The sequence below is a fragment of the Rana temporaria genome, chromosome 6 (assembly GCF_905171775.1).
Source record: "Rana temporaria chromosome 6, aRanTem1.1, whole genome shotgun sequence".
Classification (NCBI taxonomy): Eukaryota; Metazoa; Chordata; class Amphibia; order Anura; family Ranidae; genus Rana; species Rana temporaria.
In genome coordinates this window covers 10,931,399-10,954,789 of record NC_053494.1, presented here as the reverse complement: position 1 = coordinate 10,954,789, position 23,391 = coordinate 10,931,399, and the positions used below count along the sequence as shown (strand labels likewise).

Here is a 23,391-nt window from a genome sequence, read left to right as displayed (position 1 = left end):
ACTGGCCAGTAGGGAGCGAGGTGCGTCTCAAGCCTCGATCTCAGTGGGAGCCCCGGCGTGTCACGTGTGGAAGCTGCGGCCGTTCATTGGCTGGTAAGGAGGGAGGCCGCCAAATACGAATCCCGAGAGCGAGTAACCGATGGTGGGCCTGAGCCGAGCGAGTGAAGGGAGAGCGGAACACCGGGCCGGTAAATGGCAGCGGCGGCGACACACTGAGCGGGAGGGGGGGTAGTCAACCGTCTGGTCTATTTTATGTATAGGTCGTATATATCACCGGATATGTGTGTCATTTATATACCGCACAGCGCCTCAGATGCCGAGGACACTCCCATCATCCCAATATGCAGTTTAGTACGTCCCCACTGTATACATATATATATTGCACCTCACAGACCCCATTGTGTGTATATATGTATTATACCATATAGCTCCCTACAAATACAAATATATATATATATATATATATATATATATATATATATATATATATATATATATATATACACATACACATACACATACACATACACATACACATACACACACACACACACTGGGGTCTGTGAGGTGATATATATATATACAGGGCTTTTTTTCAGGGGGAACTCAGTTCCACCACCTCTGGCTCAGACCCTGTGGTGCCCACTCACTACAATCACTTGTAAACAGAGAAGTCTGGTTTCTGTGTTTACAAGTGACAGCTCAACACTCTGTGTGTAACCCCCTGAACTCTGCACTCTGTATGTAATGCAATCCTCGTATTTAATGCCCCTTTAAGACCCTTCTACTGTTTTTGAAATCTGAACAGGGTCGTGGTTGAGTTCCTCCACCTATTTTCTGAGAAAAAAAGCTCTGTATGTGTGTGTGTGTATATATATATATTCTCTTTGTAGGGAGCTATATGGTATAATACAGGGATATGTAGTGTGTATGTGTGTGTGTATATATATATATATATATATATAGGGGTCTGTGAGGTGCAATTTATATATATATATATATATATTCCACATTGCCTCATAACCACTGGTCACTTTTACCCCCTTCCTGCCCAGGACAATTTTCAGCTTTCAGCGCTGTCACATTTTGAATGACAATTGTGCGGTCATGCTACGCTGTATACAACATTTTTTTTTTTTTATTTATCTTTTTGAGATGGAGCTTTCTTTTGGTGGTGGTTGAACTGTTGCACCCCCCGGAAGATTTTACCCTCTTCCTGATCTGAGCACTTTAACTGACAATTGTGCGACATTGCACCCAAACAAAATTTGCGCCCCCCCCCCAACAGATAGAGATTTCTTTTGGTGGTATTTGATCACCTCTGCGGTTTTTATTTTTTGCGCTATAAACAAAAGAGCGACGTGTGTGTGTGTGTTCTCATTTTTTTTTTTTTTTTTTTTTTTTTTTACGGTTTTATTTAATACCGGGCTTTTATACCCACCTCCATACCGGGCCTATTCTGGCACTTCTCTCCTACATGTAAAAATCATCCTTTTGCTAGAAAATTACTCAGAACATTATAATTTTTTTTTTTTTTTTTTTTTTTTAGCAGACACCCTATGAATACGCAGTGATACCTCACATGTGGGGTTTGAACAATGTTTACATACGTGGGCGGGACTTGCGTGTATGTTCGCTTCTGAGCGTGAGCTACCGGGGACAGGGGCGTTTTTACATATTTTTTATTTTACTTATTTATTCAATTTTTTTTTTTCATTTTACTTATTTATTTTTTACACTTTTACAAACATCCCTTGTAATAGAAATAGTGTGTGACAGGTCCTATTTATGGAGAGATGAGGGGTCAATAGGACCCCACATCTCTCCTCCGGGCTGGAAAGCATGAGATCGTGAAAAACAATTCACAGATCTCATGCTTACTAGCCGCAATTGCGGCTTTGTTTACTTCCGGGTACCCGGGCGTGACGTCATCACATTGCGCCCGGGCCTCCGAAGGTCATAGAGATGACTGGTGATAGAGATTACTGCAAAAACGCATTGCATGCTTTTCTGCAGCTTCTCCATTGAAGTATATTGAACCAAAATAGCATTGTTTTGCCCTTTCCAAATACGCAGCAGCTGAAAATAATCATGGATTTGAACGTGTCCCATAGGAAAACATGTAAATGAACTGTAGTGTGTTTCTGCAAAAAGCACAGAAGTGTGAGCCCCGGCCTGAGATGTTTAGTAACATAATGGGGGTTAATTTTTTTTTTTTAAATTGGTACAAAAAGCAAATCGCTACTGTAAGGGGTTTATATATTTTTTACTGTGGGACCGTGAAAGTGATATTTACAGTAGCGATTTGCTCTTTTTGTACTATAAAGGGCTAGTGGTGCAACGGATCGTCATTGATCCGCGATCCGAACGGGTCAACATGTTCAGTACGTGACCCGCGGAGCTCTCCGCTGCCTCGGCCATAGGAAAGGCCGCGGCTTTGGCCTAGCTCCGGAGCGGCGGCCATCTTTGTACACCCGGCAGCGGCCTAGCTCCGGAGCGGCAGCCATCTTTGTACACCTGGCGGCCTAGCTCCGGAGCGGCGGCCATCTTTGTACACCCGGCGGCGGCCTAGGTGAGCTTCGCGCTGACGTCCTCACCCCTCAACTACTTGTGGATCTGTTCGGCCGGCTTCTATTCTGGTAAGACTAAACGCTAGCAGACAATCTTCAAACAGTGGGGGAGGTGTGGATATTACAGTGGGGACTATATATGGTGGTGGTCCGAAAAATGATCCGTTGCACCCCCTATAAAGGGCTAATTTTAGTTAGTTTTTTTTTTTTAAACCCTATTATGTTACCGGCCAATTACCGCATTTATCTTCATATAACGCGCCCCGGCGTATAGCGTGCACCCCCAACCTAGACAGAAAAAAAATCCTGGAGGGGAAAAAAAAAGAAATGCTTAGTTTGGATGCCCCTCGTCGGTGTCTTGCCCGGCGTCCATCGGCGGCCTTTTCCGGTCCGGCGTCCTTCTGCCGCCATTGTGGTGTCCTCCCTGCTGTGTTTTTTTAGCCGATCCCCCGCTTCTCGCGCTGTGTTTGAACCACTCCGCCGACATATATTGAGCGCAGTACACTCGGGTATACTTGGGCAGGCTCGGCTCCTCTTGCGTAAAGGACGCACAGGACGTGACCGCGAGCGGAGCCAAACCTGCCCGACTATACCCGAATGTACTGCGCTCGGTATATGTCGGCGGAGTGGTTCAAACACAGCGCAGGTATCGGCGTATTTCGCGCACCCACGATTTTGCCCTGATTTTAAGGGCAAAAAAGTGTGCAGTATACGCCGATAAATACGGTAATCGATTATGAAAATGGTAATCGATTAATTTTATAATCGATTTGTTTCGTCCATAGGTTCAACACCATCTGAGCTGGGGGATGGTCTGACCATGGAGTAATAATTTTTGGCTGATGAAACGAATGGGGACAATGTAAATAAGCGATCTCTTCTCGCATATGTTTTGTGTACATGGGAATAGAACGTGTAGTCCCTCATCATAGCGTGGACATCCCTCCAAACATAGATGAGATCATGGGAATCACGGGGGCCACTTTGTTTGGGAGTATGTGTGTTTTTTGTTTTTATGTCTTTTTATGTGGGTTGGATTTGTCTAGAATCTGGTCCAGTGAAGTGTTACTGTCGCCACCTAAAATCAGATGACCCACCACATATGAGTATTGGGTAGATTTTTAATAATCTTGTGTGCGGTGTATATATTTTAGATGTGACACAAATGTGTGTTTGTATTTCTAGGTACTTTACCAATCATGGCGAAGAGGGCGAGTATCCTGGAAACACAAGGCATGAAAAAACCATCCATTACCCGCGTGCGTGTAGCGGTCCGCTTGAGGCCGTACATGGATAAAGGGGAAGATAAAGTCTGTGTCCGGGGTCTGGACTCCCAGTCCCTGGAGATTATCAACTGGAGGAACCAGATGGAGACCATGCAGTACCAGTAAGATTAACCATCACCCTATTCAACATAAAGTAAATACCGTATTTATTTGCGTATATCGCGCGCCAGACTCCGATGGCAAAAAACGCAATAGTATAATTTCGTTTTTATTAAAAGAAATGTAAAAACCGGGCGCCAAGTGGCTTCTTGTGTCGGTGCCCTGGACCCGGCACTGAGGCTGAAAGGCGTCTCAATACAGTGGAGTGATGGCCCCTAACACTGGGGAGGCTGGCGTGCGTTCCACCTCCAAGAATGGTGGACCAGTGGGACCGGAAGTTGCGTGACCAGGTACCGCCTCGACATACGTTTCGTTACCACGTCATCAGGAAGCGTACCTGCTATAATGCCAACAATTTTTTTTTTTTTTTCTGCACTTTGCATATTGTACATTCATATTCGGTCCTGCCCTCATGGAGTTTGCAATCTCTAAAGTCTCTACCTCACATGAATGCATACCAGGGCCAGTTAACCGAATGTCTTTAGCTATTTCCACTTTTACTGCTACAGTGTCTGCCAGCTGTGCAGAATCGTGTGTGTGTATACAGTATATACGCGACTCTGCTTGTCTAGATAGGGGGCGCCACTTGTGCTGTGATTATTTGCCACACAAGCTGATCAGCCGGATGTCCGCTTGTAAGCGAGGAGGGATACAGAACAGAGCTCTGTCTTGTCAGTGGGGATGTGTTGGATTTTATTCCCTGCTTTTGCATCCTTTTTAGTAAAAGCACCACACATGGCACACAATCAGTGTGTGTATAGATAGATAGATACTATATGCTATAACTTGTGTGCAAACCAGTCCCAGGATAAGCTTATTGGGGATATCATAATTATTTTTGGTAAAAAAAAAAAAAAAAATGTAGCAGAATACATATTGGCCTAAACCTAAGACATTTTATTTATTTCATTTATGGTCATGTAAGGGGGTAAATCTTCCGGAGGTCAAGTGGTTAAAGCTCTTCCACATGCACATCCTACCCCCTTTCCCCCAAATGCTTGCCGTTGGAGCTGCACGATTCTGACCAAAATGAGAATCACAATTTTTTTTTTTTGCGCTTAGAATAAAGATCACGATTCTCGTGGCGGAAAATCTTTTACATTTATACCAAAAGAAGAAAAAAATGTAAAAATTCATTTCAGGTCAGTGTATTGAAGTAATTAAGTCAGTATGGCAGCCAAACAACTTGCGTTTTCTGAAGTCATCAGTAATTTAAGCTTTTGTGGTTAAAATGTTTTCTAACAAGTTAGGTTGCACTGTGTTCATACTCTGCCATTTCCTCCTTGCAGGTTTGATGCATTTTATGGGGAAGCTGCTACTCAGCGGGAGCTCTACACCGGTTCTGTGTACCCGATTCTTCCACATTTGCTTATTGGACAAAACGCCAGCGTGTTTGCCTATGGGCCCACAGGAGCAGGTTGGTTTTGCCATCACAAGATTTGAATGATTTTATTACTGTCTTTGGCATATGATTAAAATTGAGGCGTTCTTGTCTTGTGTAGGGAAGACTCACACAATGCTGGGGGACCCGAATCAGCCAGGTGTCATCCCTCGGGCTGTTAGAGATCTGTTACAGATGACACGGGCAGCTACTGAAGAGAACTGGACCTACGCTATCAGCATGTCTTATGTGGAGATTTACCAGGAGAAGGCAAGTTTCCTTTGCCTCTACTGCTTCAAGTCTGCAATGATCAGTCGGCTTGGCTGTTATTATTTTTCACCTTCTTAATAATAATAATGTGAAAAATAATAATATTGTTGTTTTTTCACCTTATTGTTTTTTCACCTTATTGTTTTTTCACCTTATTGTTTTTTCACCTTATTGTTTTTTCACCTTATTGTTTTTTCACCTTATTGTTGTTTTTTCACCTTGGGCTTCTTTCACACTATGGATTGTATGTCCGTTTTATAATATCCTTTACTACTGTTATTACACCTATTAACGGATACATACGGATAAATATTTTACCATTCTTCCTTTATTGAAAACGGATAATGTTTATCCGTATATATCCGTATACATCCGTTATATCATTCCTTTCTAACGTCCGTTAATAAAAACCATTTCACCCTTTCTTGAAGTCCAGCTCCAGAAGTCTTTACTGAGCATGCTCAACGTCCGTTAACATAACGGACATTTACGGAGACATTTACTAACGTCCGTGCGCCATAGACTTCAATGTTAAAATATAACGGACGTTAATATATCCGTTACTTGCAACGGAAAAAAAATTAGTGCAAGACCCGTCACATATTCCGTAATAACTAACGTCCGTACGTTATAACGGACTATTTCGGATCTTTACGGAACATAAAAAAATCCCATAGACTTTAATGATATGTTATAAAGGACGTATAACTTCCGTTTTTTAACATTTTCTGACGGATTTTAATACGGATTATTAAAACGGATTTATTTTGTAGTGTGAAAAGGGCCTTGTTGTTTTTTTTCACCTTGTTGTTATTATTTTTCACCTTGTTATTATTATTTTTCACGTTGTTGTTGTTGTTGTTGTTTTTCACCTTATATTGCAAATTAAAGTGCTACACTCAGGAATTTTTAACTGGACCATAACAAGGATGCAAATTGTGATTCCAATCCTAACTTTCACTGATCTCCAATACTTCTTTTGGGTCAGGGGTTCTGAAGCCAGAGATCTCTATTTTTAGAAGCTCAGCAATGTCCCCTGACATATATATTTTATATACTGTATGGTAGAGCCTGTTGGTCCCTGTAATCATTGGTATTTCTTGACCAGGTGATGGATCTTCTGGAGCCCAAGAACAAGGATCTTCCTATCAGAGAGGACAAGGACCATAAGATCCTGATTCCTGGTGTGACACAGAAAACGCTTAACAGCTTCTCGGACTTTGATGAGTTTTTCATCCCAGCAAGCCAGAACCGCACGGTGGCCTGTACAAAACTAAACGACCGGTCCAGCCGCAGCCATGCCGTCCTACTCATCAAGGTAAGGCCTGACTAGAAACTGGACACTGTAAGTCACATGTGTTTGCAGTAATACTAGTCAATGCCAGTCCTATATTGTTGCTGTGTATAATTGTTACTACTATGTTTTTTTCAGATTTATTTGCACACTTGCCACACAGAATTTGCTCAGGCTCCATGTATTGAATGTGAAATATGGCGATGTGTTCCGGCAGGGTAGGAGCTTCCCTTTCCACTTTTTCTTCCGTCTATCGGATGAACGCGGACATACGGTCCGTGTTCATCCGATTCCCCATAGGGGAGAGCGGAGGAAAGACAGGGCAGTCCCTGCACAGTGTGCCGGGACCGCCCTGCCAGCTCAGCGGGGATTTTACGGAGGATCCCCGCTGAGCTGTACGGACACACGGAGGCGGATCATTACTGATCCGCCCCGTGTGAAAGGGCCCTAAACGTCGCTTCCTGTACTGAAAGTGACGGAATTTGCGGCGGCGCCCTGTACCCCTGCCCTGGCCAGCTTATCCGCTTCACTTTGATACTTCCGCCAAACCGATCTCCGCTCCGTCCGCCGACTTCTGGTTCCGGGTATCGGATCTGGCATCGGGGGCATTTGTGCGAGTACAAGTACTCACACATATGCTTGGTACCGATACTAGTATCGGGACAACCCTAACGCCAATGATGGGGTAACTGTTCCTCCCCACTGATGCCTGCACAATTTCTTCTCCCTCCGGCTTTTGACACTGGAGCGTTGTGCTAGCAGGACAGTAATGTCCTGCTAGCCGCATCTTTGGAGCGGTGTGTTTACCGCTCCTGCCCATTGAAATCAATGGGACAGCGCGGCTATGCTGCCCGCAATGCGCTGCCTTAACCCCCGCTAGCAGCAGAGAAAGGGTTACAAGTGCCCTGCTAGCCCATAGCTTTGGGCGGCTCAGTGTGAAAGGGGTCTAATAGTGATCAGTTCTAACAATATGCACTGTCACTGTACTAATGAGTCAGGGACGGGGTTAACAGGAGCGATCAAAGTGTTAAATGTGTCCTTGGAGTGCTTACTGTGCGGGAGAGGTGCTTGTACTATGGGAACGCAGAGATCCGTGTTCCTGCTTTGCAGAAACACAGGATCACAGCTTTCCCTTCTCGCAGAATGGCCATCTGCCTTGGTTACATAGACCCACAATTACTATTCGGTTTCAATCAAATACTTAAAAAATGTAATCTGAACACATGTTGCGGTGTGAGCGCTTGATCTTTCCAGTCACCAAAGTTTCTGGGAAACAGCTCCTGATGATAAAGTGCATCTTTGTATCCTCTTGGTGTGGAGGTCAGTGGGAAGGTGTTCTCTCATCCTTTGATTTTGGAAATCCCCCCCCCCCCCCCCCCCCCCCCCCGACAGGATCAGATATGAAAAGCTCTCGTATGACCCTAGACTTTCTGCATTGATATTTATTTGGGTGCGAGTTAACTAACTGCGATGAGTTTGTTTGCCTCTTGATGGCATCATCACAAGCACATTAAAGTCTCCATTATACTGTCTAGCTAATCTTCCTGGGTGAATCTAAGTGGCAATTATGTGCGCTCAGATTTCATAGTATTTGTTTAAATGTGTGATTTACTGTGCGGTGACAGTCCTGTGTGTGTAGGCCAGACACCAGCAGGTGGCAGCAGAGTTCTACTTATTGCCATGTTTTGGCCGCAGTCGAGTCTCTTTGATATTTTTATATGGCACTAAAATTCCACTGCAGTTGCATTCACCTCAGTACCTTCCCCGAAGGAGCATTTATAGATAAATACACAATGTCAGTGGTCTGCAAACTGCAGCCTGGGCGCGGATGGTACCCTCTTTCTTTTCTTTTTCTGGCCCTTGGGACACCTTTTCCCACTGACCCCCTACAATGTAGAGCTGCACGATTCTGGTCAAAATGAGAATTGCGATTCTTTTGCTTAGAGTAAAGATCACGATTCTCAAAAACTGAATGTCAGAAACACCCCCCAAAAAAATAATTCTGATTTATCTGAAAATATGAATATATAAAAAAAAAGACCGGTGATATGTCTATAATGTTAAAGACCATATAACTCCTATGAAAAAAGCAGAATTAAACTTTGATTCTGCTTTTTTTCATAGGAGTTTTTATGGTCTTTAACATTATAGACATATCACTGGTCTTTTTTTATACATCGGAAGCAGTACCGCCAGCAACCATTGGGTGGCGCATGTATACACAGTTGTACAGAACTGTGAGAAAGATTAATACATCAGAAGCAGTACCGCCGGCAACCACTAGGTGGCGCATGGATACACACTACAGTTGTACAGATCTGCAAGAGAAGCCCAGGCATCCATCCAGCGGCGCAGGCTGCTGACGTTGGTTCCGATATCGGCGGCACTGGTTACGTGGAGCCGGCCGTGAAACAGAAGAATCGTGGGTCATCCCGCGGGGAGAATCGAGATCGCAATTCTCTCCGCGATTAATTGTGCAGCTCTACAACAATGGGGCTTAATTCCTACTATTGACGCCAATGATGGGGGTAAACTGTTCCTCCCATTGACGCCTGGACAATTTCTTCTCCCAATGGAAAGTCTGGCAGCCCTGAAGTCTGAAGGTCTATGAACTATAACTGGCCCTGTGTTAGTTTGGAGACCCCCTGCTCTATGGCATACAACCTTGTTAACACCTGACATCACAACTACACTATATGGCTAAAATTATTTGGAATGATTGAGTGTCCAGTAGAGGGGACTGTTAATACTACGGCATACATAGACTTAGTCAGTCGTCTTCTAGCCTTGCAGTAAGTTTGGTGACCACCTTCTCCAGCATGACTGTGCCCCTGCAAAGCCAGCGCCATTAAGACGTTCTCTGTTGTGGAGGAACTCAAGGGTCCTACACAGAGCCTTGACTTCAACTCCTACTTGGAACTTGTTTTGGGGTGACTTGTGAGCCAGTTTTTCTCATTTAGCATCAGGTCCTGACCTTGCAAATGGGCACATTTCCAGACACTCTCCAAAGCTTGTGGTGAGCCTCCCCAAAAGAGTGGAAGAGGTTAACTGCATTAAGGGGTGAGGTGGCAAGGATGTAATTAAAGGGGTTGTAAAGGTACAATCCCCCCCCCCCCCCCTAAATATCTTCCTTTACCTCAGTGCAGTCCTCCTTCACTTACCTCATCCTTCCATTTTGCTTTTAAATGTCCTTATTTCTTCTGAGAAATCCTCACTTCCTGTTCTTCTGTCTGTAACTACACACAGTAATGTGAGGCTTTCTCCCTGGTGTGGAGTGCCATACTCGCCCCCTCCCTTGGGACTACAGGAGTGTCAGGACGTCCACTAACGCACAGCTCCTTTCTCTATCTGCAATGTAGAGAGCGTCCTGACTCTCCTGTAGTCCAAGGGAGGGGATGAGCACAATTACCTTTACAATCATTTTAATCTGACTATTGAAGAAAATTTGCTGCCACCTCCTCGGCATCCTAAAGACCCAAAGGGCATAAAAACTCATCCAGAGGGTGTACCTGGATGGGTTTGAACTCCAGATCACAGCACTCCAAAGGCAATTGGCTAGCGACTTTATCCAATATGCTGATTTTGCTGAGTTCATATATTTGTATTGCTATGAACCCTCTCAGGTGCAGAAGACGCAGCAAGTACCACCATTCAGGATGCTAACGGGGAAGTTGTATCTGATAGACCTGGCGGGATCAGAAGACAACAGACGCACCGGTAACCAAGGCATACGCCTGAAGGAGAGCGGCGCCATCAACTCCTCGCTCTTCACGCTCAGCAAAGTGGTAGATGCCTTAAATCAGGGGTTACCCAGAATCCCTTACAGAGACAGCAAGCTGACACGGCTCCTACAGGTAAGAAATTTAAGTGTGTGTGTTAGGTTTCTTTTTTGTTCTTCAGCACATTGGGTTATTTTATGACCTTTCTGCCACTAAAAGCCAAAAGTGTGCATGGTCAGATAAAATAACATGGAGAGGCGGTTTTAAGCGGTAACAAAACTTGACACTGCTAAAAAAAAAAACTAAGGGTCTCGATGGAACTACCCAATTACACATCTCATTCCTGGGAAAGGATTACAGTACAGTGGAACCTCGGATTACCCCAATAAACCGTTCCAGGAGAATGCTCGTAATCCAAAGCACTCTCGTATCAAAGTGAGTTTTCCCATAGAAGTCCATGGGAATGATTTGTTCTGCATTGACTTCAATTGTATGCAATAATGCATGCGGCCCTTGGGGTGCCGGAGAGACTTTTTTTATTTTTTTTTGTGGTTCCCTTAACCACTTAAGGACCGCCTCCTGCACACTTACATTGGCAGAATGGCACGGCTGGACACATGCACGTACAGGTACGTCCTGTGCTAGTACCCAGCGATCGGTCCCCGGAGCTGAAGAACGGAAAGAGCTGTATGTAAACATAGATTTCCCATTTTTCACTGCGGCGGCATCGATCGTGTGATCCCTTTTATAGGGATTGACAATCGATGACGTCACACCTACAGCCACACCCCCCCCCTACAGTTGTAAACACACATGAGGTCACACATAACCCCTTCAGCGCCCCCTGGTGGTAAACTGCAACTGTAATTTTCACAGTAAACAGTGCGTTCCAAATGCATTTTTTGCTGTGAAAATGACAATGGTCACAAAAATGTGTCCAAAATTGTCCGAAGTGTCCGCCATAATGTCGCAGTCACGAAAAAAATTGCTGATCCCCGCAATTAGTAGTAAATTTTTTTTTTTTATAAAAATGCAATAAAACTATCCCCTATTTTGTAATCGCAATACATTTTGCGCAAACCAACCGATAAACGATGCTTGCGATTTTTTTTATTTATTTTTTATTTTTTTATACCAAAAATGGGTAGAATACGTATCGGCCTAAACTGAGGAAAACAAATGTTTTTATATATTTTTGGGGAATATTTATTATAGCAAAAAGTAAAAAATATTTCATTTTTTTTCAAAATTGTCGCTCTATTTTTGTTTATAGCGCAAACAATAAAAACCGCAGAGGTGATCAAATGCCACCAAAAGAAAGCTCTATTTATGGTGGAAAAAAGGACGCCAATTTTGTTTGGGAGCCGACTGCGCAATTGTCAGTTAAAGCGACGTAGTGCCAAATCGCAAAACCTGGCCGGGTCCTTTAGCTGCCTAAAGGTCCGGGTCTTAAGTGGTTAAAGTCCAAACATCCCACACACACCCCTCAGTACCACTTGACACATGGTGCAGTTTTCCCCCTAATCTACAAATCACCGGTGTGATCAGGGTTTGATGGAAGCAGCAGTGGTTGTTTTTTTGCTTTTGGTAAACCTGAAAAGATGAGTGTTACTGTAACATTTTTGAGTCCTTGCGCTTTTTGTTTCCACTTCCTAGGATTCCCTTGGTGGCTCCGCCCACAGCGTTATGATAGCAAATATCGCACCGGAGCACAAGTATTACTTTGACACGCTGACGGCCCTCAACTTTGCTGCCAAGTCCAAACAGATCATTAACAAGCCTTTCAGTCAGGAAACCATTCAAGCTTCAGGTAAGTGTGGACTGGCTATCTGTCCATCCATGCATCTGCACCATGATCATTATAACGTGTGTTCATATCACTGTGGGATTAAAGACTAAGTATTCACGTCTCTTTAAACCGCTCTATTCACATCTTTTAGTTCAGGCCACCTTTAAGAGGCCTCGGGAAGATGTAGATATCACTGCCCCACATCACAAATTGAAGAGAACCAAGATGGACTCTATTGACGAGTCCCCCAATTCCTCCAAGGAATGTATTAAAAAGTGAGTCCCTTGTTCTAAATGTACCAGCAGTTCCCAGGAAACGTTCAGGACAAGACTGACTTTAAAATAAAAATAAATTTTTGCAGGAACAAACTTAACCTCGCCTCACTGGACCCAGCTGTGGTGGAAAGACTCCTCAAACTGGATAAAATCCTCACTGAGAAAGGAAAGATCGAGACCCAACTTCTGAGCACCCCGAAAAGAGAGCGCATGGCTCTGCTGAGGAAATGGGAAGAGAGCCAGATGGAGATCGAGGTGAGATTGGCGCAGGCCAAATCAACATCTACATGCAGAAAATTCTGTATTGGGGCAAGATCAGCGTAGTTTTCTTTCTCCGGATCTTCATTGAGCTGGTTTAATACACAGCTTTTCATTGCAATTTGTTCAGCACCATCACCAAGTCCTGTACAGCTTGTTCCATACAGTGTATATACTTGCATCCGGTTCTGTTCTTGTATGCTCATTGGGAAACCTGTGATAAACCTGACCATTGAAATTGGGTTAAAGGAACACTAAATTCAGAGGTGCCCTTTACTAAAACACTGCTTTGCAGGATCCTATGGATCCCTGCAGTAGCACCTCTTGCATGCACACTTCATTCTGGGACAGGGCATGCATGCCTTTTTTACATGGTATTTGGGATGAGGGTGGTCATGTGACCTTTATTTCCCATCTACTGTAGAACAAGGAGATTGGGACTTTGAATGAGGTTCAAGACAGGGTGGGAGTATATAAAAAAAAAAAACATGTTTATTAACATGAAAAAATTATGTGTGATACACTCTCGGAAGTCAAAGGAGCTGGGCATGGAAACATAACTGTAATGGACATTAGAGATACATAATATTATCAACAAGGAAACTCATGACCTATGGCTTTACATATGAAACATAGACACGGACATACAATGCCATCAATAATTAATACAAAACCGTATGAAAAACAATAAACCGCTTCCCATGAGTAGGAGATAGGGCACACATGCTTCCTAAGGTGGCATAGTGCGATTAAAAGACATGAGGTAGAAAGTTGTAGATGGGGTGGCTAGTAAATCAGATATGGAATAGATTGGCATCCTTGAATGGCCCGATGCGTTTCGTGCTAATGCACTCATCAGGGGCTGATGCTTCCAAATCTGGAGGATTAGATAGTATTTGTCTACAATAACTTAAAACATAAAATGAGGACCATGAATAACAGTCCTAAGCTTACATACCTAAAAGAATGGTGGGAGTGAGTAAATGCTGAGCCGTAGCCAGGAAGAGGATGTCCATCCCGGAAACTGGGGTGACTGCGCCAAGTCCAATCGGAACGCAGGGCTGGAGTACCTTTTTATAAGGACAGGTAGCCAAAGAAGGGGGTGTATGGAGCCAGGTTGGTGGTCAACGGTTGGGAAATGCCAGGGAGTCTGTGTACAACATATATGGATGGGGTGAGATGCATCAACCAGAACAAAGTGGTGGCAAACAAAAATGGCAAAAGGTTACTTGGGTGTAGAATAACCAGGTGCAAAGAGTCCCTCGATAGTGTGGCATCGTCCCATGGACATGGAAAGGCTGTGTGCAGGTAGCCTATAAATACTCCCTGATCCCTGCGGGCGCACACTGACGTCACGCTGGCCAGACATTATTTCCCATCTAGTGTGTGTGTGTGTGTGTGTGTGTGTGTGTGTGCGCGCACGCGTCAGCCTTACATGGGGCACATGTTTTCTTACTGGGCCTAAGGGTCCATATACTCATGTGAGCATTTATGTGGTGTCTACTGTGCTTGCTACCCAACGGAAAGTTCAAGTGAGTGGCCTTGAGCCATAGGGAGTAAGTGGCTGTTGTGACAAATGTTAAAGGTTGGAGACATATATTGAAGATTCTAGTAGGTTTTCTTGGTAGAAGTGAATCCTTCAGAGGGTTTAATACTGCTTTAATTGAGCCTTTTGTAACTGCACCTGTTGGGTCACTTTCAGTTGTTTACTCTATTCCTGTAATTAAAGATCTGTTTATTGCATTTCGTATGTTTCTCAGAGGCTGAAGGAGAAGCAGAAGGAGCTGGAGGATAAGGCTACAGCAGCCGAGGCTCGGCTGGAAAAATCAACCAGTTCAGACCTGGAGCTCTCAGATTGCAGCGTGAGCGAAAGCATGTTCCGGGCGCCGCTTCGCACTCGGGCAACTTCCACCGCCAAGGCCAAGAAGGTGCTCCGTGTTCTGCCCCTGCAGGGTGAGCATTCAAGCGCAAATCCTGGAGAACTAACTGCTGGGAAGCAGGAGGAGCTCGAGCAGTCTGGTACTGTCCTGAGAGCGGGGTCACAAATATTCTCTAAATTACCTTTTTGTTTTATACCTGGAAGAGCTTGGGGTTTTTAAAGGAGAGTAAAAAAAAATGCACTGTGGGGTTTTTTTTTTTTCCTCCCTCTTTCCTGCAAGTGTCAGTCAAATCCTCAGCAGGGAGTGGGCCCGAGCTATGTCTGTGGATGCACACAGGAGGTCTCAAGAGTGCCGACGTGTGCCTCCATTGCACACAGCTTACTATAGGGGTGCACACAGAAGGGTAGGAGCTGAGAGCACCAATTGGCACCCCAGAATAGAAGGTTCAAGGTTGCTCTGGGCAAAAACCATTGCACGGAGCAGGTAAGTATAACATGTTTGTTTTTTAAGGAGAAAAATGAAGCCTTTACAACAACTTTAAAAAAATATATATATTTTTGCTGGGAAATACCCAGTAAACCTGCTAGTAATCTCATGCCCTCCATGTTCTATCCTGTCAAAGCTAACCATTGGTTTGCCATACATGCACAACCCGTGGCCCTCCAGCTGTTGTCAAACTACAATTCCCAACATGCTTCAGGCTTGTAACTATCGGCCTTGCAATGCCTCATGGGACTTGTAGTTCTGCAACAGCTGGAGGGGCACGGATGGTTCGGACCCATGGTGGCATTGAGAAATATGCAGCATTGGCTCCTAAAATTGAAACGGCAGGACAGTCCTGTAATCGGCCTTTGCTGGCACATACCCGCCCCCATATCAATCGTTGTCAACTGGCAAAGATGGATGCAGATGGTTATTTTTTTTAATTTGGGATCGCTGCCCTCATACTTTTCTCCACTGTGCAGTTTGTTTTGCTTATTGGCCCCGATCATAGTCTTCTGGGATCCCCTGGCGGCGCTCGTGGCTCCTCGCATCGGTAAACCCCATAGGAGAAGCACTTAGAGGTTGGATGGTACCGTGCGGGTGCGCTTCCAAGTCCAGCATTTGCGTACATAGACACAGAATGCTGGACTCGGCCCCGGTGCCTGCATCATTGGATTTAAGTTACAGCAGCGGAAGAGCCGAGAACCTGGGCAGAGAGGACCAGCACGTCTCCGCCGAGGGAACGAACGGGCTCAGGTGAGTACAACTGTTTTATTTTTTTTTTGCCTTTTATGCATTAATGTGAAAAAAACATGAGGGTTTACAACCCCTTTAAACCAGTGGTCTCCATACTCCAAAATGTGGCCCTTTAATTGCCAACAATAGGGACCTATGTTTTCTACGTCCGCTGGGCACAGTCCGACCCCCCACAAACGGCATTAAATTGGCACTTTTACTTAGTTTGCAGACCCCTCCTTTAGGCCATCGGGTGAATACACAGTTGAAATACCTTTTTTATGGTATTGCTGGCTCCTGGATCACTAGTTCTGTTTTTTAGATACTACTGGACATAGCCAAGTTTACTCTTGACCTGTTTATGCATTAAGGTGAAAAAAACATGAGGGTTTACAATCCCTTTAAACCAGTGGTCTCCATACTCCAAAATGTGGCCCGTTACTAGCCTTTATCTTGCCCTTGGGGCACTATTCCTGACACCAATGATGGAGCACCATTTTACTCATTGATGGGGAACTGGCTCCTGCTTTTGGATCAGTAGTTCTGTAGACACTACTGGACATAGCCAAGTTTACTCCTGACCTTGCATTTGGTCTATAACGGCTTGGTCAAGATCCTGTCCCTGTCTGGATAGTGTAGGAACTTTTGCACACCGAGTTCAATCCCACCAGTGGTTTCTTCTCCTACCAGCAAACTTTGAGCAGAACATGGTTTGGCTTACAATGCTTCCTCTGTCTGCATCCTGCTGTAGAAGGAATTGCAGTGATAAATATGACAGATTGAGGAGCTTTAAAAAAAAAAAAAAAGAATACGCAAGAGATGGAAGCTCTGTCTGTGCATGAAAAATATTGCATAAATTATGGCTACAAACAACCAGTATCTTTCCAAACATGGAAATCAAAGTGGGTAGATCAGAGCTGCAGCTTTCAAAACGGAAGATGACACAAAAGACTGTCTCTGTAGATTAATGGCTGGCCAAGCAGTGTGTGTTCTGTACTGCCAATAAGACGGAGAGATGGAATGTGTACGTTCAAAGGGTGAGGTACGCTAAACGGTGGTTTCCATGTACACTGTGCAAGCAATCTAGTCCCTCCCAAGGACCATAATATAAAAAATGGAAGAGGATTGCGGCACAAAAAAGTGATTTGATGAATAAAAAAATTGCATCAAGTACCGGATATATATACCTGCTGGTGCTTGATGTAATTTTATTCTTTATCTACTTCCGTACCAGGCATTTTCACCCCCTTTCCGCACAGACCAATTTTTAGTTTTTAGCGCGGTCATGCAACACTTGTACCCAAATGAAATCTTTTTGTTTTGTTTTTCCCACAAATGGAGCTTTCGTTTGGTATTTGATCATTTATGCGGTTTTTACTTTTTGCGCTATAAACAAAAGCGACAATTTTAAATAAAAATACAATTTTACTTTTGATTTAATAAATATCACTATTTAAAACTTTTTTTTTTTTTTTTTTTTTTTCCTCAGTTTAGACCGATACGTATTCATATTTTTGGTAAAAAAAAAATCGCAATAAGCGTATATTGGACTGGTGTTGCTGGCGCAAATGAGAAAAATTATAAAATGTGTTCTATATTAATGGGTTTGCTGCAATCAAGAAAAGGTGCAAGACACTCTATGGTGTCTCATCCAAAATGAAATGAGTGTAATATATGGATTGTGCTACCCTGGTGGTTGGTCTATGTCCACCTAGTCCTGGGCAATTACAATTATTGGTTCAAACTCGGCGCGGGTATCGGCGTATATCGCGCACCTACGATTTTTGCCCTGATTTTCAGGGCAAAAAGGTGCGCGGTATACGCCGATAAATACGGTAGGTTCCTTTTAAACTAGTGCATTGTTGATTCACTTACCTTTTCCTTCGATTTTTTTTTTTTTTTTTTCCCTTCTAGGTTTTTTGTTTTTCTTTTCTTTGTCTGAATTTCTCACTTCCTGTTCTTCCTCCTCAGTAAGCTGCTCTGACTAACCTCCCAGCCAGATGGGGGCAAGCTTACTGAGGAGGAACAGGAAGTGAGAAAGTAAAAAAAGAATTAGAAGGGAAATCAAAGGTAAGTGAACAAACAATGCACTAGCTTAAAGGAACCGATTTGGAAAATAAAAAATTAACCATTACAACCCCTTTAAATGACTGCAGATTGGCACAAAGCTTTCCCTACCTTCGTAGGGGGACTATATGCTCTAAAACAGGATTTTGCTGTACATTACATTTATCATGCATTGAACTGAGAACTTCAAGCTAATCCTTAATCTTTTTTTTGCTTTTTTACTCACTGATGTTCTGTCTTTTGTTCAGGCGTTAACAACCAGTCCAATATCCAGGAGGAAACGATACCAGTTGTAAAGAAAACAAAACGGGTAGGTGGAATGCCATCAATGCTGAAAATGGCCTTTGCATTAACCGCATTTAAATGCAGACTGTGTGTGTGTGTGTGTGTGTGTGTGTGTGTGTGTGTGTTATGACTGGTTCATTTCTCCTTCACATTCAATGTTTCCCTCACAGAAAACCCCCGCAGGCCAGGAAAACGAGCCTAGCTGGGAGGTGAGCATGCGGTCGGACATCCTCCAGAGCGGCCGGGAAAAGATCCTCCATCTCCTCAACACCGGCTCTATAAAAGAGCTGAAGTCTTTGCAGAAGATTGGAGACAAGAAAGCCAAACTCATTGTGGGCTGGAGGGAGCTGAAGGGCCCATTCAAAAAGGTGGGCTGATGCTTTGCCATCGTGGCTAGTTCACAAAGAAAGATTTCACCATGTTACACTAGCTTTGGGTGCATTTGAGGGCAGTTGGTCTATTACTTGAAGGTGATGCAAACCCTACACAGAAAATGTCTGGTTTGGCCTTCCCGCATTTACCTGTCTCCTCTATTTTCCACTGAGATCCCTGTAACTTCACACAGTAATGCAAGGCTTTCTCCCTGGCGTAGTGTCATGCTCGCCCCCTCCCTTGGACTACAGGAGTGTCAGGACGCCCACTAACACACAGCTCCTTTCTCTATCTGCAATGTATAGAGCGTCCTGACTCTCCTGTAGTCCAAGGGAGGGGGCGAGCACGACACTCCACACCAGGGAGAAAGCCTTGCATTACTGTGTGGAGTTAGACAGAACAGGAAGTGAGGATTTCTCAAAAGAAATAAGGACATTTAAAAGCAAAATGGAAGGATGAGGTAAGTGAAGGAGGACTGACCTAAGGTAAAGGGAGCTATTTAGGAAAAAAAATTGTACCTTTACAACCCCTTTTTAAGTGTTGGGTTTTGGGATTCTCTGAATTTCTTGCAGTTGGTGGTTGGCTTCTTAAAGTGATACTAGAAGCTTTTTTTTTTTTTTTTTTTTTTTTTTTTTTTTTTTATGAAAAAGTGATACCTGCTCTGTGCAATATTGCACAGAAATGCCCCTCACCCCTTCTTGGGTCCCCTGTTGGCACTGTCAGCTTCTCCCTCTTCCTGTATGGGAAAATAAAGAAAGTTGACCGCTCAGAGGTCCCAGAGAACTGCAAAGTGAAGTCCAAACTCTTGGGTGCAGGCACTGCAATAGTATGCACAAATGTATAAGAAAGAACCAGGATGGCCGCACTCCAAAAATAAAAATTTGTTCATAGCTATGAATAAGCACTGTATGAGAGTGTGAAACGCGTTAGCCCTTTTTCCTGATTTTTTTGCTGTGACATCCATGTTGTGACCAGTTTTTATTAAAAGGAACACATTTTTATTTTTGGAGTGCGGCCGTCCCGGTTCTTATACATTTTTCTCCCTCTTCCTGCTGCATCCATAGACTCGCACAGCACAGGTGAGCCTCGCCTCCACTTCCTTCTTACATAGGTTTTTTTTTTTTTCACAAGAAATTACATAGGTTTACCCAGAGCTTTTTTTCTCAGAAAATAGGTGCAGGAACTCAACCACGACCCCGTTCAGATTTCACAAACAGTAATAGGGGCTTAAAGGGGCATTAAATACCAGGATTGCATTACATACAGAGTGCAGAGTTCAGGGGGGTTAAATACAGAGTGCAGAGCTGTCACTTGTAAACACAGAAACCAGACTTCTGTGTTTACAAGTGATTGTGATGAGCGGGCACCAAAGGGTCTGAGCCAGAGGTGGTGGAACTGAGTTCCCCCTGAAAAAAAGCCCTGGGTTTACCTGACGGCAGCATATTGCTCCACTGCCCTTGGCATCTACTATAAAAGCAGTAGTGGTGACAGGGGTCAAGTGTTGATGATGGGAGTGGGTAGGACAAGTGGTGGGGTATGTTTTTTACCTTGATGCAGAGAATATGTAGAGCAGGGATATGCAATTAGCGGACTTCCAGCTGTTGCAGAACTACAATTACCATGAGGCATGTCAAGACTGACAGCCAGAAGAAAGACACCCAGAGGCATGATGGGACTTGTAGTTTTGAAACGGCTGGGGGTCTGCTAATTGCATATCCCTGGTGTAGGGTAAACCTTTTGACTTTTAGAACCGCTTGAGGCTGGGTTCACACTACTACACTACTTTCATCCTACTTTGCTCTGCTACATTGGTCCTACATTTATCCTACATTGGTCCTACATCCATCCTACTTTCATGAACAGGATACTACTTTGGTCCGACGTCAATGATATTCAATGGGCCTGAAGTAGGATCAATGTAGGACCAAAAGTAGTACAGGGAGCATTTTCAAAGTCGGACCGACTTGTGTAGGACGCTACAAGACGCTCTCATAGGGAAACATTGAACACAGAGCAAAGTAGGATGAAAGTAGTGTAGTAGTGTGAACCCAGCCTCAAGGTGAATAAACTTCATGGCACTTCTGATGGCTTGACAAGTTCTGTTACTTCACAGGTGGAAGAATTGTCGGATATGGAAGGGATGTCTGTCAAACTGGTCTGTTCGTTTTTAAAGGTGAATATTTTCTAATAACCCGTCTTTCTTCATATATAAGGCTGATGCTTACCACTGCTATGTTAAAATGCCTTCTGTCTGCATGCATTATCCAAATGTTGACTTTTCTCTGGTCTACTACAGGGCTGCCTGGTAATGAGGTGCCCTGATGGGCCATTTTACTATATTGGGGTGTTTGGTGCTCCCATTAATGACTCCGAACCATTCTAGCATTCCTTTTTTAACACACTCTTGCAATTCAACAGGCCAACATCCTGAGCATAGGGGCCAGCTGAAGATCTGCAGTTACGGACTCTGCACTTGTCGGGAGCCTCTGATGTAATGGATTCTATGAAACCTTTTTACACCTACATGGGGCTCAGTCCATCCCCCTCCCCCCCCAGCACAGCACAGGATATAATGGTGGGGGTTCATCCACAAAACCACCTTGCTCCAAGCTCCTGTCACCTCGGTTTGTCAATCCAATATCCTTGTGACTCTGTGCCCTGCTTCAGAGTTTTTGTGCTTTGTGCTGATGGCAAAGCGAAGAGACTTTTGGGAGGACTTTCTTTTTTATCATGTTTTTATTTTTATTATTGTATTGAAGTTTTAGGTAAAATAAGTGACTGGCATTACCTGGAGATGTGTTTTCAACTTCAAAAGGCTTCCTGATGTCTTCTTTGTTTTATCGAAACCACTTCTTTTGTATATAATGTATTCTATTTTAAGGGGAAAACAGAAATTGGACCAATGTAGTTCACTTTTTACCGGCATTTGTTTTTATCCAGAGAAGCAAGTTTAAATTACTTATACAATGTTACTTCATCTGAATCCTGAATGTTCATTTCTCAAAATGTGATTGTCATTAGAATGAAAATCATTTAAACCTTGCTAGCAGACATGACGCACAAGGAGACTTTTTTTTTTTTTTTTTGCAACAAAATTAACAAGTTGCCTGTATCCCAATTGGTTTAAACTTCTACGACTTGTCCAGTAAATTGGTCCTCTGAAGGAAACTCTCAGCCCCAGTGACCATAGCCAAGGCCGTTGTGGGATTTTTGGCCTCATAAAAGGTCTGACGGAATGTGACTTGTCTAACCCTACAGACTCAAAAGCAACATCGAGACAAGAATGGGGAGTAGAGATTTGGGACTTGACTATCCGTGGTCAGCCATTGCATGAGAGTTTGCTTGTCCATACCATGTATTAATAAAACATCTGTTTTTTTTAATTTAAGGATTTGTTGTCTTCAGTTATTTTTTAATAATTTTTTATGTAATGGTGTCAAAGCTATTAACAGGACTGATTTGGGCAGAGCTGGGGTTGGATATTATCAGCACAGTATTGGCTCACAAGATGTGCTGGTGTTTCATCACATTAGGCGACCCGTCAGAATGTGTAACAGAAGTGATGTTTAATCGCCGCCGTCTTCCTGCACCCCTCCACAGTAAGGATAAACTGAGAAGCGGGCAAGCTGACATCTTGTTACACCCACCAGAGTTGTACACGTTGAGTTGTACAGAGTTGTACTCTAACCCCTTAAAATCTTAAGTCGGGGGTCGTCTTATATGCCGGTAACCTAACCTCTTACCTTACCAGAATCACGGCCGTACGATTTTTCAAAAGCCGCGCCTCCGACGTCTTCTGTTCCGTGATAGGCGGAAACAATCAGCTTCCCAGGAGGCACTGTGTTCAGTGTCCGCCTATCACGGAGGCCCTCTTGTCCTGTGTTTAGTGTCTGCCTATCACGGAGGCCCGCTCGTCCTCGGACGAGAGGGCCTCCATGATAGGCGGACACTCAACATAGCACCTCCTGGGAAGCTGAATGTTCCGCCTATCACGGGAACAGAAGACGTTGGAGGCGCGGCTTTTGAAAAATCGTACGGCCGCGATTCTGGTAAGGTAAGATGTTGGGTTGCACGGTCTGGTCATGTAATGGGGCACGGTCTGGTCATGTAATGGGGCACGGTCTGGTCATGTAATGGTGGCACCGTGAGGCGAGGCATGACTAGTAGGAAAGGGGGTAGTCTTATACGGTGAGTATATCCCAAAACCAACATTTTGGCTGGAAAATTAGGGGGTCGTCTTATACGCCGGAAAATACGGTACTTGGAACTCAGTCTTAGGCCCCATGCACACGGGAAGCAAATGTAAACAAGTTTTATAAGGCAAAAAACGGCTTTTAAAACGCATTTAGCCGCGTTTGCGGCTATCAGCCTTCATAACAAAGACATTGTAGACCCTCCTTTAAAACGCAAAAACCAAAAATTTGCTCATGGTGAACCTGCTCTCATATGTGAAAAGCATGGGGTGCCAGTGGTGGACCTGCAAATTCTGGTGTTCAATGGAAAATGCCAATCAAGCTCCACAGTGTCCGGCAGTGAGCACAGAGCACACTAGAGGACGTTGGGCCCTCAGGCAACCCCCATGAAGTCTGTTTCTGATTGTTTGGTCAGACATTCACACCAGTGGCCTT

General features: G+C 44.0%; 1 protein-coding gene across 3 annotated transcripts; it reads left to right on the top strand.

Annotated features, from left to right (window-relative positions):
* Nucleotides 1–7: 7 nt before the first annotated feature.
* KIF22 (kinesin family member 22) lies at nt 8–22,151 on the top strand. 3 transcript variants are annotated; one of them, XM_040356145.1, is made up of 14 exons: nt 8–93; nt 3,756–3,957; nt 5,245–5,372; nt 5,458–5,606; nt 6,715–6,924; nt 10,524–10,754; nt 12,276–12,429; nt 12,560–12,683; nt 12,770–12,938; nt 14,702–14,960; nt 18,355–18,416; nt 18,562–18,759; nt 20,877–20,936; nt 21,182–22,151. In XM_040356145.1, exons 2-14 carry the CDS (start codon nt 3,770–3,772, stop codon nt 21,209–21,211), a joined length of 1,962 nt encoding a protein of 653 aa, XP_040212079.1. In that variant the 5' UTR covers nt 8–93; nt 3,756–3,769; the 3' UTR covers nt 21,212–22,151. The 3 variants fall into 3 exon arrangements, with proteins under 3 accessions (XP_040212079.1, XP_040212080.1, XP_040212078.1); XM_040356146.1 differs by lacking the exon at nt 8–93 and adding an exon at nt 100–188 and having other exon boundaries at nt 14,702–14,894; XM_040356144.1 differs by lacking the exon at nt 8–93 and adding an exon at nt 100–188.
* The last annotated feature ends 1,240 nt before the right edge of the window (nt 22,152–23,391 follow it).